At 33.6% G+C, this 17,399-nt stretch overlaps 1 protein-coding gene across 1 annotated transcript; it reads right to left on the bottom strand.

Annotated features, from left to right (window-relative positions):
• Positions 1 to 930: 930 nt before the first annotated feature.
• Positions 931 to 3,123, bottom strand: LOC308263450 (heterogeneous nuclear ribonucleoproteins A2/B1-like; the record flags this gene model as incomplete). Its single annotated transcript, XM_080696472.1, is given in 4 exon segments — positions 931 to 1,416; positions 1,420 to 1,810; positions 1,896 to 1,995; positions 3,084 to 3,123. Coding segments are annotated over 4 exon segments (1,017 nt in total).
• Between the last annotated feature and the right edge of the window lie 14,276 nt (positions 3,124 to 17,399).

The raw sequence follows: 17,399 nt of genomic DNA, 5'->3' as shown, positions 1-17,399 counted from the left end.
AAGATAATTTATCTTTATTGAAAATTTCCTCATTAATCTTTCCAGTAACAGTTTAACTTATTCATGAGAGATGCATAGATTCATGATTTTATAACATGTAAAAATGAGTGCTCCATTAATTTTAGCCATATTACTGAGTTTAATACTTGGGATTCTTAAAAAAAAAAAGAAACTTCCTTCATTAGATAATTTTTTTTTTAAACCAAACTAAAAAGGATGGTAGAATAAACTCTCTACTATTTGGTTCTTTGTTTTTATCAACTTCATAATAGTTTATTGAGCTTCTAATACTGTTCAAAACTGAGAAATTATTTTTAATGCATAATTATAATATTTTTGCTCCCTTTATATGTGGATGTTATGCATTCCACCCATTTTATTTTTTGCTGTTCAAATTCAAGAAGGCAGATTTTTTCTTTTAGAATTATTTTTATTAAATCATAAATGTACAACACCTTCTTAACTCTACACATATACTTAAATTTTTAAAGGAAAAACGTTATGTCTTATTACACCATGATCCTGGCTAATAGCCTTTTTCAAAACTTTGAAAAAAATCTTAAAAAAGGTTTCACATGTCACCTGAAACTTACTAGTTTAACATTATCAAAGAAGGAATGCTTCTACAGCCTTACAAAGACCACTAGAAAGAAACAATTAAAAAGCTAAGAAACTGTCTCAAAGGCATTTTTTTTAATAATCCTTCCTCCACAGTAATGTAATGTTATTAAATCATCCAATCCATTCACAAAATGGCTCTCTGCATCTGCTCTGGTGTCTTCTGCCATATCACTGCATATTTATGCATGACTGAGATAAGAGTTTCCTTAACATTATTATTTCGATAACCTGAAGCTGTTCTGTTACCTCTGGGCTCTCATCCTCTCCTATTTATACAGGGAATCCCATGGTAAATAGGAAGAAGCTTAGTTATCGGCTCCTCCCATCATAACCCCCACTTCCTCCACTTCCTCCTGGGCCATAGTTTCCTCCACCATATGGTCCACCCATGTTTCTGCTACCACCAAAGTTTCCACTCTTCATTGGGCCATAGTTAGAAGGTTGCTGGTTATAATTCCCAAAGTCGTTATAATTTTCACTTCCATAATTTTCTCCTCCATAGCTGTCATAACCACCTCCGTAGCCCCCACCCAGGTTTCCATATCCAGGTCCTCCACCACCATGTCCTCCTCTTCCTCCTCCATAACCAGGGCTACCTCCAAAATTGCCACCTCCAGGTCCTCCTCTGTACCCATTGTAGCCATCCCCAAATCCACGTCCACTTCCATATCCATCAGAACCTCCTCGAAAGTTACTTCCTGGGTCTGGTCTGAAATTTTCACCACCGCAACGTGAATACCCAAATCCAAAGTTACCTCCTCTTCTGCTCCTAGAACTTTGGACTTCTTGCATTTCTTATCTCGACAGAGCCTTTTTTACTTCTGCGTTATGACCATTGATGGTGCGGTATTTTTGCAATACAATTTTATCCACAGGATCATGGTCATCAAAAGTAACAAAACCAAAGCCTCTTTTCTTTCCAGACTGCCTATCAGTAATTATCTCAAAGGTATCAATTTTGCCATATTCTTCAAAGTAATCTCTAAGATGATGTTCCTCAGTGTCTTCTTTAATTTCACCAACAAACAGCTTTTTCACAGTCACATGAGCTCCAGATTTTCCAGACCCCTCTCTTGCTACAACAAGCTTTGGTTCAACCACTCTCCCATCAATTGAATGAGGTCTTGCAGCCATGGCAGTATCAACCACAGCCTTCGATGAGAAAAGTACAAAACCAAAGGAACAGTTTCTAAAGTTTTCTCCAACGCGGACTCAGTCGCTTCAGCCCGATTTCCCGCAGCTGAGCGAGATAAGAGAGATCTCCGCAGAAGTACGCGAACTGGACTCGTCCCGGAGCTGGGGTGAGCTCCGCTGCTGCTGGAGAAACGACGCCGCGGGGAGCACGTCCTCTCTGGACCTCGCGTCCTCTACTGCCTAGAAGGCATATTTTTTTTTTTTTTTCAGAGACTTTGAGATTCACGCACATACATGCCTTGAATAAAGTCCTGCCCTTGATAATGAGTGAGAACTCTAAAAGTATGATGCGACACCAAGCAAGGTATGATAAATAGAATTTAGGTACATAATTAGTTGACTGAGGTTAATACCATGCTATTCCCCCCCAAAAGAGAAACAAGAACAGTAAAACACTGGAAGACAGAAGGAAGAAGTACCCTGTTATTATTAAAGATAAGGATACCTGGCAAGATGATAAGATAAATGTTTAGAACCTGGGAGCAGTTTCTCAGTGAACAACCAGCAAAGAAAATTTTATAATTAAAAGCAAATTAATTCCAGCAACAAATACTGAATATGGAAGAATAGTCAAGAGTGGTGGTGCATGCTTTTAATTGCAATACTTGGGAAGATGACACAGGAAGACCGCAGGTTAGCCTCAGGTTTTAATGAGTATCTCTGCAAGTTAGTGAGATCGTGTTTCAAAATAAGGAATAGAAAATAGGAATAGGAGTATAGCTTGAAGGTAGAATGGCCCTGGGTTCAATCTTCAGTACAGCAAAGAATAATAAATTTAAATGTATATATGCAAATTTATATACAAATAATATGTATAATAATATACTAATATAAGTACTTATATAATATAATATTATATAATGTTATATATAGATATATGTATATAGACATATATAAGTATATGTCTATATATATATCTATATCTATATCTATCTATCTATCTATCTATATATATATATATATATATATATGAACAAGCCTTATACATGAGGTTTGAGACCCAGTTAGAACTCCACAAGAGTAGTATCCATTTTGAATAAAATATTGATATAACTGACTTACATTGCTATCGTTTGGTATAAAATGTCTCGAAAAGATTCATAGGTTGAAGGTTTGTTCCTCAAGTGTAGCAATGTTCAGAGGTAGGGTCTTTGAAAAGACTTTTGGATCAGGGGTTCTAACCTCATTAATGGATTAACCCATTGATGTATTGATGATTTGATTCCATTTGGGAGAGGTGGTAGAAACTGTAGGATGTGGCACCTTACAGAAGGAAGTAGGTTTCAGGGAAGTGCCCATGGTGACCATGTCTACTTCTCTATTTCCTGCCTGCCAAGAGGTGAACAATTTTCCTTCTTTACACCTTCTGCCATAATGTTTCTGCCTTGTAGCTAGCCAACCATTGACTAAATCCTTTGAAAATGTGAGCCCAAATAAATCTTTTCTCCTTTTAGTTGTTTATGTTCGATATTTTGGTCCCAACAGTACAAAGCTCAAAGAATTCCTACATCCATTCTTTGCTCAGGGACACTACTGTGTGATCCTGGGTCTCCAAAGAGAATTGTTTTTTGAGGCTAAATATGATTTGTGATAATCATATTCTTTGTACCTTGCGGTGGAGTCCATTTGTTTGATAAACCCTTATTATATGGAATACAATTTTTTATGGAAATGCTACCAGAATCCGTGATTTTCAAGGACTCAGATCATTAACATGAGAAGCAACATTCTTTTTTAAGTTTTTTTTCTTCTTCACTGATTCCTTTTCATAGAGAAAGTCTATTCTCTAGAATGCTTGGAACTTTGGCTTGGCTGTCCCTTGCTTTTTGCTTACCACTGGTATTGTCTTCCTCTATAAGGGAAGACACAATCTCCTCAATATGAATGCAGCATCAGGGGGTACTCAGCAGTAGAATGCCCCTGGATTCAGTCTTCGGTAGTAACCAAAAAATTATATTTATACAATATTAAATTCATTTTCAATTGTGGTGTATATTGTAAATGCATTCTTACTATTTTTCTTTTTGAATTGGGTCGTGAGTAAATTTGGAAGGGTCTTACCTATTCTTCACCTTAAGAATTAACATAAACATAAAACATCCATTGTGATCAGCCTCTGAAGTAATTATTATTTACCAGAGTCATGTCTATTGTAGCATATATTTAAAATTTCACTGAAAATTTCTACTTTCTAGGCAGGGTAAGATTTACTTGCTTACATGTATAAAATAATTAGAGAATAACAAGAGAATGTAATCAGCTTTATAGAATTAGCTGATTGGAATGATAAATACTAAGAGTTTCATTGATGAATTTATATGTCTTAGTGCATATGAATTTATAGATTCTGCAAAAGGGGCTAAAGTTGAGCCAGAGAAGAAGGACCTGTTGCTAAGGCTTTAGAACTGAGGTGTGAATTAATTTTAAAAAGTCATTGAAAATATTACAAGAAAGAAGGAAATGATAAGTTGCAGTGACACATGACTGTAATTTAAGTACTTGGGGCCCTGAGATAGAGGGATCACAGGTTGAAGGCCAGCCTCAGCAACTTAGCAATATCCTGTTGGAAAATAAAAGTAAAATATATTTTGGCTGTAGTTCAGAGGTAGAATGCCCCTGGTTTCAATCCTCAGTACTAAAAAAAAAAAAGAACAAAGAAATTAAAAGAAAGAAAGTAGGAAATAAATAATGAAAGAAAGAAGAAAAAGTAGGTAAAATATGTAGACAGAGCTGGACAAGATGGTACATACCTATAATCTCAATTACTTCAGAAGCTTAATTTTAAGGAGAACTTCTACGTTCAATTTTGTTAGTCTTTTAGAATAATGAGAAATTATTATTTAATAATGTGTTTTATTTATTTGTCTTTTTCATATTTGTTTTATCTATTTAAACTGTTATACACATTGAATTCTTACTCAAATATAGAAATGGAACTTTTGTTAAGATAGTAATTTTCTAAAAAATGCTAAGCTGTATATATCTATTTTTGAGTCTTACATATTGATAGATACAAACATATTTTCACATTTTCTGACTCTATAGATTATAAATTATATGAGATCAGATCTTTTGCCCATTTTTAAATACAGTTGATTATTTTGTTATTGTTGAGTTTCAAGAATTTCTTATATATTTTGGATAATATTCTTCTATCAGATATATTTCCATATATTTTCCAATTTTTGCTTATCTTTTACACTTTTGAGATGGATATTTTAGTTAAAACTTTATATTTATTCATTTTTAAAATACTGACATCTTGTAACAAAAGAAATATAGAACATTATTTTCTATATCTATTATCCTTGCCCTGTGTCTTCCAAATTATTTTTCACCTGTCATTGACTACCTCTTAAAATCAGGATTTGTGGAGATTTTTATAAAGAAGTCACTGAGATCTATCTTCTCCTGTTTCTAGTATTTGAATTCTTAAAAAAATAAAAATATTGTAACTCAAATGCTTCTTTTTAAAATTGTAAAATAATTTTCCAAAATTAAAAAAAATATGTGTTAAAAAGTAAACTATTTTGGGTGCGTGTGTGTGTCGTACTGGTTATTGGACTCAGTGGCATTCTACCTCTGAGCTACACCGTCAATCCTTTTTTATTTTGAAATGGGTTTTCTAGATTCCTGAGGTAAAGTTGTTCAGACTAGCCTCAAACTTTTGATCCTTCTGTCTCAGTCTTCCAAGTTCTAGGATTACAGGCATTTGCCACTACATTCAGCAAAAGAAAACATTAATAACATCTACTGATGTCTTTTGACTTTCTGATGGTAAATCTATGTAGCAAGAATAGATTTTGCAATGTCATCTGGATGTTTTCAGAAGTTATAATATGTACTATGTTATGAAGCATGAAAGTATTTATAAAGCAAATATATGCAAGAATATTGGTGTGACACTTGACTACCTGCATGTAAAATTCCCTATAGCAATTATATCACCACAATATTCAATAACTACAGTATATTGTAAAGGTCTATATGATTAATGAACTACAAAATTAGTAATAGCATTTTTTACAAATTGAAAACACAGCTGAGATTATAAAGTGTAAAATGTAAACCTTAAACAGTATTCCCCCAAATTTTTCTAATAAAGGATTCTGTCTGAACTTCTAAAAGCAAACCTAAAGCCCATACATGGAAAAATGTTAACTGCTATATTTACATAATACGGTTTATTGTGCAGTAACCATAGTTCTAAATCCTAGAGAATATTGGATATGATTTGTTCTTTTTTTCTTTTTGGTGGTACTGGGGTTCCTGGAAACCCTTCTACCTCCATGATACACTCCCAGACTTATTTTTATACTTTTTTATTTGGAAACAGTGTCTCCTAAGCCAGTGCGGCTGGCTTCGAAACTGCGTGATCCTCCTATCTCCACCTCCCAAGGGCAGGGATTACAAGCATGTGCCACCACCCCCCGCCATGATTTTTTCTTCTTTAAGACTTTAATTTTGGTTCTTAAACACTTTTGTGTTTCATAAGCTTCACATGATTCTTTTGATGTAATGTTCAAATGAATAATATTTGTGATCAAGAAACAATAGAATAGCTGGATGTGGTAACATCCACCTGTAATCCTAAGGAGATAGTAGGCAGATTTGAAGCAAATACCAGTAACTTGGTGAATCCTTGTTTAAAAATAAAAAATTAAAAAATAAATAAACAAAAATAGCTGGACATAGTGGTAGAAAGCACCTGGTCCAATTTCAAAACCACGAAAAGTAAAGATAATTTAAAATGTGAACTGTGATAGATATAAGTTAACAACATGTTTTTCCAAGACTGTTCTCTTTAGCTGGCCTTTTAAACAGGCCATTTTTTTTAAGCCTTCTGTGAAACTTTGATCAGATATGTGCCTCCTGATTAGAACCCTTATAAGCATTTTCAAATCAATTTTAATGGTTATTTCTGTACATATCTGTATTTATTAAAAGGTAAAAAAACCTTAATTAAAATAAAATCAAATTAAAGTCTTCTTAATTGTTATTTTTCAAAAATTCCTAAGCACATGGCCTGACAAGGAACAGATGCTCCATAAAATATGAATTGATATAAAATGATAACAGTAGGGTTTTATATTTCATAGAACAGAAATTGCCTTCTTATATCAATCCAAAAATTACATTTATCTTATCTTTAATATTAGATATATATATCAATAGAAAGTGCATATATAACCAAAATAACTAAAAATCAAGGACTGTGAAACTATGACATACATCAAGAGACAGAAAACTATCTAGCCATACAAGAGTTAAAATTAGTAGATAATGTTCATGTAAGATTACAGTCTCTCATAAACTGCCACACACATAGGGACACACACACAAACACAAACACACACAAATACTGAGGTTACTTTATTTGACATAGTACTATCTGAAGTTTCAAACAAATAATAACAGCTAAAAAATATTAAATAGTATGCTACCTTTATAAATTGAAAATTTTCTATGCTCACTTTTATTTTATTCTTTCAAGATATAGGTTTCCTTTACTCTCAAAACATATCCTCCTGTTTATAACAGTATTTGTTTAAAATAAAATATAGAATATATAGATTTAAAAAACTCATAATGCAGTAGAATTTTTATTTGGAATATCACACATTTTTATTACTTGAAATGTTTATAACAGAATTCTCTTCTTACTCAATTTTCCTTTCTTAAGCAAGAATATGTTGTATCTTACATGCCATTTAGTAGAAAATATACAGGTTAAGAAGAATGTGGGGTAGGAACAACCAAGGTTATATGTGTGACCTCAGCCTTTTATTTTGTTTTATTTTTCTATGTCATGATAATTAATAGCTGTAAAAATGAATAGTGTTATTACGTTGATAATGAATCAATGGAGTTTGATAAGAATATGGAAATGCATGACATTTTGTGACAGAAATTTTGTCTAGCAGCCTTTGTTCTTTCTTCTTTCAAAAAGTGTATTACATTATTCGCATATTTAGAATAAAGCTAATAGGTTTTCTCTATAGCAAATCGCTTTTGGTAATTTATCCATAATTGAATTGGGTTGTTAGTTGGTATCTTGTGTATATGTGAGTTTATGTAGTTGAGCATCCTTGTATTATATTTTATGGGTTACTGCTTTAAAACATTATGCACCAAGGAGATAAATGTCAAGCTCAAGAAGTTCAGAATCATAATTAAATCATTCGCCTTTTTTTTTATACATGGTGCATAGCAAATGGCCCTTTCAGTTTTAACTAATGCTGAATTGCTCTATTTAATTTGACTACCTTTTTCTTTACTCTGATATTGCTTATTTGATAGACCTCCTTATTCTTCAAAAATATTAACAAAACATATTGCATTATGTGTTTAATTGGAGGGGCATGTGGTAATTCTCATGTATATAAATTTTTCAGATGTTTTGATTATGGTTTCTGTTAACTATGACTGTGTCCTTCAGAAATTATTTAAAAATGAGAAAATAAATATAAATTGATAAATACTGATAACCATGGATTGCTTCATATTTTTGGTACATTATACCTCATAATGAGAATTAAAGTGATACATTCATATATGTACACAACAGTTCTCGATGTGCATACAAATTTGTCAGTTCTTTTTTTTTTTGAAACTGGGTATTGAACCCAGGGACATTTCTCCTATGAAAGACATAACATCTCTTTTCATTTTTTATTTTAAAATGGGGTCTTGATAAGTCACTGAAAGTCTCTCTAAATCACCGAGGGTCTTGCAAAGTTGCTGAGATTAGCCTTGAACCTGCAATCTTTATGTCTCAGCCTTCCAAGTACTGAAATTACAGGCATATGCCACTATGCCTGGCTCAATCTGAGTTTTTTAGAATGACCCAAACATTACTACCTTCACATATTTTAATGCTCTGAATTCTAGAATGAAAAATATATGATTATTATGTTTGTTCTAGAAGGTTATTTTTTATTTATTTATTTATTTTTTTTGGTGGTACTGGGGTTCCTGGAAGCTCTTCCACCTCTGGGCTACACTCCCAGAACTATTTTATTTTTAGAAACAGGGTCTCTTAAGCCAGCGTGGCTGGCTTCGAACCTGCATGATCCTCTTGTCTCCGCCTCCCAAGCACGGGGATTACAAGCATGCCCCACCACACCTGGCGAAGGTTACATTTTTTAAGGAATGTATAAATCTAATTTATAAGGCATTGATAGCCTCATTAAACTATTTTGAAATATGCTACCATGAGCTTGCCTAAACCTGTGATTTTCCTGTTTTGCCCTACTAAGTGCTGGGACTAAAGGCATTCTCCATGGTGCCTGGGAATAGTCAAATATTGAATACATAAATATATTCTGAGTTTTATCTAACATAAAAAATTTTGACCTGAAAGTATAAAGTATGTATTGTCTACATATGTTTTTGCTTTGAAACTTGTAATTAGCTAGAGCAATCAATCCTATGACTCTGCCTTTCATTTCATAAAGATATTTATAAGACCCAGGCTGGATTGTACCTCTATATATCCCATTTCCTTTAATGATTATGATGGGGTATGGTTAAATAATTAAGCAGGACCACAATTATTTATTTGACTGTAAGTGCTAAAGATATCATATGGTTAAAGTGACAAAATACATTTTTACATTGTGGAATGGATCACTTAAGAAACTAATATAGAAGAAAGCAGAATTTATGGAGAAAAAAGTATCAAGGTATGAGAATGTGTATGTATGTGCATAGTATATGTGAATCCACACCATGCATGGTAGTATACCTGTAATCTTAGATAACTGAGAGCCTAAGAAAGGAGGATCATGAATTTGAGGCCAGACTGGGCAACAGTGTGTATCCCCTCCCCCCAAAAAATTGAGAAGGAGAATAAAAGTTTGATCGTATTTTTGATGTTTTATTTTGGTTGCTTGCTGTAAAATACTATCAATAATTTATTTCTAGCTGGGTGTGGAGGAGCACGCTTTAATCCTAGCATTTGGGATGTTGAGATTGGAGGATCATGGTTCATGGACAGCCTCAGTTACTTAGCAAGGCCCTTCACAACTCAGCAAGACCCTGTTTCAAAAATAAAAAAGACAAAAAAATAGGGCTGAGAGTGTAGCTCTGAGGTAGAATGTCCCTGGGTTTCATTGTTTCATTTTCATTACCATTACCACTATGTGTGTGTGTGTGTGTGTGTGTGTGTGTGTGTGTGTGTAATTATTGAGGCTGAGTTAGAATGCCCCTGGATTTCATCCCTATTACCACAATATATATGTTTCTAATAATCATTGAGGCTGAAAATCCCAAGGTCAAGGTGTTGATGATTCAATGTCTGATGAGACTCCCTTCCTTACAGATGTAGACTTCTGTGCACTTAACATTGTGGAAAGGAAAAACAAGCCCCATCATCCTCTTTAGAATGACACTATTTTCTTTCACTTGAAAGTTTTGCTTTATTTTCTCCTTCAAAAGTTGATTTGAGTATTTTTTAAATATGCTTGTATTGGTGCATTGTAATTATATATCATAATGAAGTACTTGGTGCATTTCCCTCTGGATCCTACTCTTCTCCCTGCCTTACCCACATATATTATTTAGCTGTTTACTTCATCAGGTCTTTACCCCAATGTCTCTCTCCTAATTAACTTGCACTCTTCTACTGGAATCTCTCCTTGTTTGCAGTTTCTTATTTATTTTTATATACTTTATTGGTGCATTGTGGTCTCACAAAATGATGTAATTCAGTGCATACACGCACACAGCACTTGGTAAACTTCCCTCTGGATTCCTCCCTAATCCCTTCTTTTCCCTATGCATGATATAGAGATTGCCATTCATGATTATATATGTGTACATAACATCAGTGGATCTTTTACTTTCACTAATTTTCCCACCACCAACCTTCCCTCGACCCCCTCCATTGCTCTACTGGAGTTTCTTCTCTCTTATCTAAAGTCCTTTTTGTGTCCTGATTACTGTCTCATTTCCACATATGAGAGAGAACATGTGACCCTTCACTTTCTGTGACTGGCTAATCTGACCCAACATGTTCTCCAGGTCCCTCCATTATCCTGCAAATGACATAATTTTGTTCTTCTATACTTTCAGACATCATTTCTATAGATGTTTGAATTTTTAATAGCTATTATGGTAAACTTCAATAATGAGATTTTTTATGATATAATTAACTTCCTAAGACCTAACCTCTAAGTAATATCACATTGGAAATTTGGATTAAAATATATGAATTGGAGAGGAGATAAATCATATATGAATTAAATCATTTTGGATAGAGCTTGCCAGTTTTGCTTTATTGAAGTAAGAATATTTAACAGATATAATCTCTTAACAAATTTAAGCATGCCATATATAATTTTGAAAATCTGTATCCATCAGCATTATTACAGCTAAAATCTGAAAGACTGACCATTTAACATAGAGGAAAGATTTATTTTCTTACAATTTTTGGTTTAGTCCTTGTGAGGCTGAGGACTGGATATCAGGATATGGTAGCTAGACACAGAAAGAGAAAGAGCATATGGACTGTGCTCATAGCGTAGAGGTCAGGAGCAAAGAGAAACTGGGGGAGGAGGAACCATATATAACCCCTAAAGCCACACCCTTGGGACCCTCCTTCTTCAGCCATACCTTACTGGCATGGATCACCCAAGATAAATTCACTTTAATGCTTGAATTGCAAACCTCATGACTCAATGACATAAAACCCAAACACTGCTTTATGAGCTCTTCAAGGGGCCATTCTATAACAACATAGGTACAAGGTTGTCTTTCATATCTGTAGTGCTTTCTCATGATGCTTGAATATTTATGGAGGTTGATTATAAACTTTTAATCTTCTCTTATCCCCAAGTATTGAGAATTACCAGGCTAGACTTTGATTTTTCAAATTTGGACATTTTAGATATTTCTTATAAATGAAATGACGCAGTATTTATCTTTTAATAATTGGCTTATTTCATTTATAATAGTGTCACCCAGGTTAATCCATGTTGTCTCATCTTGCAGAATATTATTCTCTTTTAAGGTTGAATTGTATTTCATTATAAGTATATTCCATATTTTCTTTATACTCCATATTTTCTTCATCTAGTCATCTGTCATTGGATATTTTGATAAATTCCACATCTTGGCTATTGTCAATATTACTACGGCGAACCTAGGAGTACAGATATCTCTACAAAGTCCTTGTATTAACATTTTTAGATAAACTTCAAAAAGCACAATCACTGATCCTCTGTAGTTATATTTCTTCTATTTTTTGATGAACCCCCATACAGTTTTACATGGAAGATAAATTTTATATATGGAACAAATTTTCCACATTATAGCTACCATTTGTTTAGGTACTTATGTATGTATACATACATAATAACTATCTTAACAGATTGAGATTATATTTCATGGTATTTTAGTGTTCTGTTTTGAATTTCTCTAATTTCTAATGACATCAGGCATTTTTTTCATCTACTTCTTAGCCCATTGAATGTCTAATTTAGAGAAATGCCTATCCAAGTATTAACCATTTTTGAATTAGGTTATGAGTTTATTTAATACTGCATTGATAAACTCTTTATATGTTTTAAATATTAGCTTTTTATTGTAATTATAATAGGAGATTATTCTCTCCTATTTCTTAGGTTGCTTTTATATTCTGTTAATGATTTCCTTTTCTGTGCAGGTTATAAAGTTCTTTTCACTTGCTATTATGGGCAAATACTTTTTGCTTTGTTTTATTTTCTACTTTTCAGAAGTTGATTTGACTTTTAATATTTGTAATAACAACCTATAATAATGAGATGTATACTCCTAATTTAATAAAATGCTTTTAATTGTATTTGAAATGATGGTAACTATATTTTGGCTTTATATAAAGTACAACCCTACATCATGAACAGTGATTTATTTATTTATTTATTTATTTATTTATTTATTGTTGGTACTTGGAATTGAATCCAGGAGAATTCTACCTCTGAGCTACTCCCCCAATCTTATTTTTGATTCTTTACTTTGAAAGAGAGTCTCACTACTTTGCAGAGCACCTCTCTATATAGCTCAAGTTGGGGATGAACCTGTGATCTTCCTGTCTCAGCCTCTCAAGTACTAAAATTACATGAGGCCTGCACCACCATGCCCAACTTGATTTAGTTAATTTCTAAATGTCACTGGTAGAAGAAAATACATTTTTTGCTTCAAATATATTACTTTTGTTTTTCTTCCTTTAAAAATGCCTTGAAATGGTAAAAATTATCTTAAAAATAGCATACACATATACATATAAATACATATACTTACATACATACTTATTTTCAAGAAACATTAAAAATGTACTTTGTATTAAAACTATTAAAAAAATAAAGAATTAGGTCAAAACAAATGAGAGAAAGTGCCGAGACCGCCTGCTGCCTCAGCATCTATGTGTTGAGACCCCACTCCACATAGCCAATCGGCAACAAGCCCCGAGAAGGAGGTGTCGTCTCTGGCCAAAGTACCCCCCCACTTTTAGATACCCTTCATGAATATTATTTTCTTGGTAATGATTCCTTTTAACTCTCTACACGAATTGCTCCGGTGATGTGAGATCAGGACTACGAAAGAAATTGAGTCCGTGGTAATAAATTCTCTAATAATTTGTCTAAATGCCCTTGGCTTTGCTCAATAGTAACGAAAAACTGGCCAGAACTCAGATGCTGTGATAAGCATTCCAGCTGCAGCAATCACAAATGGTCTCCGACCCTCATTCCTATCACTAACTTAGGTTAAGCCATTAACTCCGGTAACCGGTAGCTCAGTTTAAGGTAACTCTGTTTATCCTTGAGATCCTGCCTAGAGACAGAGAAGATAAAACTTTGTGTGTGACTTCAAAGCAATTTAGTTGATGAACAACTTAGTCGCCCAAATACAATAGAGCCGAAGGAAAAAGATTGTTGACTTTTACGCCCAGTATGAGCATTCCCCGAGACAGAGAGACTGGCCGCATGGTTAGAAATGAATATGACAAAATAAAGGACAGATGCTCTAAATATATATGTATGAAGGAAAGGAAATACCATAAGAGTAAGAAAAGCATTTTTGCATGAAGAAGAGCTTATCATAAGAACGTCCCAACTGGGAAAGAAAGGAATTAGAAAGTTAGAAGCAGGTTACAGAGGGTTTGTGACAGGGAAATGGATTATTAAAGATGAATAGGCTTTTAGTAGACTTGTTGTCTAAAGAAGAGTGTTCAGCAGTTAAGGAAATACATCTGACAACTAAATCCAAGAACTTCATGGTGTTGTTTGTGGTGTTTTGTCTGCCAAACTGTGTTGTGAGTTTGCTTAATCTTTCAGATTTAGAAGGTAAGATGCCAACACCTGAAGAAACTCTATTACATCCACCTGAATCACCACATCTCCCCACACTTGCTATATGGACTGAGCACAAAAGATGGAAAGTTCCAAGAAAGTTAAAGAAGATTCCCCGAGAAGCCTCCAAGCCTTGGGCGTGCCCGTTTCTTCTGGAAGATTGCCCTTTGGAACTGCTTGTCTGCAAGATCAGGGAGAAGATCCGGAGTTAATCTCTTGAAAGCCAAAAGCCAGCTGAAAGCCGGACTAGTTTTTTTTACCTTTGTTTACATGTCATTCACTATTGTTTCACAGTGATTGCATTCACTTCCTTTGTCTTACTATTAACTTTACTGGTGAAGGGTATAAATTTTGGGGGTTCTTGTAATAAAGTGTCATTGGCTCAAGAAGCCTGTCCATATCAGATTCTTTCTAGAGAGCGCCGTCACTAGGAACTCTTAGTTCCTAGAAGGGAAAGAATCGCTGCAGAGAAGAGGCTGCAGTACTTCACTCTAATCCTTCCCCATCTTAGTTGAGGTTCTCGACTGCGAGTGGACTCGCGCCCCAATTAGACTGAGCTGGTTTGCGACAAGAAAGAAAGAGGAAATACAGCCTCTTCCTGTATACTTGGGGAGTCGTGGGCAAATTGACGGACTATTAGTCCAATGGACTAATATTCTCAATGAGTTTGGTGTGGGGGCCCATCTCTACAATTCCAGGACTTGAGAGGCTAAGACAGCAGGGTAGTGGTTCAAGGTCAGCCTCAGCAATTTAGCAAGACCCTGTTTCAAAACTAAATACATAAATAAAAACGGCTCAGCTGTAAATCAGAGGTAGATTACCTCAGGAATAAACATCTAGTACCAAAATTTTAAAAAGTAAAAATAGTAATGATCTCAATGAGAAAAAAGAAATAATATAGACTTGAAAAATGTCCTAAAATATTTTGGTCAACACATGTTGACCACTTTAAAGAGGAAACACTTTCTATCAATAAGTGATGAGAGCTTTTTACCAGTGCTTACATAAATAGCATGTGATAAAAATTAAATACAGGAAATCTTTCACAAATGCCAGCTTCATGTATTTCCTGAAAAAAAAACAAATCCAGGAATTATAACTGGACTTTACAGTGACCTGAGAAAAATGCATAATTTTTTGTCTGTGAAAGAAAGCAAATGTTGGAAATCTTATTTTTTTTTCTTAAAAGTCAAGCCATCAGGAGCACATTTTAGCACCTATCAGGCACATTTTAACACCAGGTGTTTGCTTAGCTTCTCATTTAATTGTCCTGCTTTTTTCCACTTGAAAGATTTTTTTTCTTCAAGTACTTTTCCAAGTACACAATGTATTTTCAACTTATGGTCGGCTCTTGATTATCTCCTGGGATTAGTACATTATAGATTACCTTTAACAAACCTGCCTTTTCAGAATTTATTGACATTGCTATCTTCTCCCACTTTCAATTAAGTAATTTCCTGACATTCAGGCTGCTTCTCCAGCTACTAAAGTTTGTTTAAGAGTAAAACTAATGTCTGAATACATCTATACATTGTAAGTAACTGTCAACCATAATATTTGAACAATTTTTTTAATGTAAAACTTCAATTTTTTAATATATAAGGGAATATATGCATGTATAGATCTGCAAAATCTATATGAAGGTAGAACCCATAAATCAAGATTTTAATTGCCATACCCAATTCCAAGCAATTACATGCCAAATTGATGATGATCACCGAGAAGATGATCACATGGTGTCAGAGAGGATAAATTGTAAAGCCTCTTTCTTGTTGAATGGTGGGAGAATACGAGGAGATTGTAAGGGATAGCTACTATGGTCCTTCTCTCAAAACATCTTTGCCATTGACTAGCTCTTTTTACAAGTTTTAAAAGCAAATTTTTAAAATAATCACATATAGAATTTTAACACAAAAAACAAACGGTTGCCAAGAAATATTCTTCTCTAATATGAGTGTTTATTGAACAAGTCAAAAACCCTGCACCTGGTACATTTATGATGGAAATAAACTTTATATCATCTAATTTTTCACTTACACATTTCCTTCTAACTTAAATCTCACTTCATCTTTCTCACTGTGATTCTACCCATAGCCTCTCGTTTTATTCCCCACCCGTTTGGGAGTTGCTCCTATTGGTTCCTATACAAATTCTACAACATTGCTTTGCACAGGTCAAAAAAAGGATTATACATTTACATCTTTTCATGTGATGCCCTTTTTTTGGAGAATTATTACTTCTCTCCAAAGTCTTTTACACCCAGTAGTTTCAAAATAGACCAAAGAAAAGGCCAAATACAACTGACTACTCACAAATCATCACTGAACTAGAACTGCCTGGAAACACATGCAGGCCCTCTCCCATTGATGGCTTAAATATTTTCTTAGAGTCCCAACAAAAATTCACAATATATAAAATTGCATATGTATCCTGATAGAGACACATAAGTTATATAAGCAAATGTGTTTATATAAATGTATTAATAAAATATTTACATATATATACATTTATTATATACACAAACAAATAAACAGTTCTTGTAATATATGTTAAGAGCCTAATTGGTGGTGGACATTATATTTTAAATAGTGTTGAAGATTAACTAAATATTTATTTTTGGCTTTTATTTTTAGTTATTTTTAAATTTTTTTATTGGTGCATTGTAGTAATACATCTTAATGAAGTACAAGATGTCAGAGGCATACATGCATAAATCACTCATTTAGCTCTTCTACAATTCAAATCCCATTATCGTCCTCCTTCCTCCTTTTCATGTTTGGTTTACTAATTGACTTTGATATTTTTGTGAATGTACATCATGTATATTAGGTAATTTTCCTTTTCCCTCATCCCCCTCAGGTCTCCATATTTGTTCATCTGTGTTTTTTTTTTCTTCTTTTTGGTATAGAGTTCCTCCCAGGACCCATTTTTTTCTCTAGCTTTCCTGTACTGGGAAGAATATATGATTATTAACTTTTTGTGACTGACTAATCTCACTTAGCATAATATTCTGCAGTTTCCTCCATTTTCCTGTAAATGATATAATTTTGTTCGTTATGGCTGAGTAAAATTACATTGTGTATATATTTTATTTTGTAATCCGTTCATCTGTTGATGGACATCTTGACTGGTTTCATAGTTTGGTTGCTAAATATTTTTAACATTTTTAGGGATATTCCTAGTCAAATGGAACTAAAAAACTATATGAATTCTTTTATTTAATAAATAAAAGCTAAATTTAATGCTACTGGGTCA

The sequence above is a fragment of the Muscardinus avellanarius genome, assembly GCF_963383645.1.
Source record: "Muscardinus avellanarius genome assembly, chromosome: 5".
In the NCBI taxonomy this organism is placed as follows: Eukaryota; Metazoa; Chordata; class Mammalia; order Rodentia; family Gliridae; genus Muscardinus; species Muscardinus avellanarius.
The sequence above is the reverse complement of the archived record's forward strand: the minus strand, read 5'-3'. Positions and strand labels throughout refer to the sequence as shown.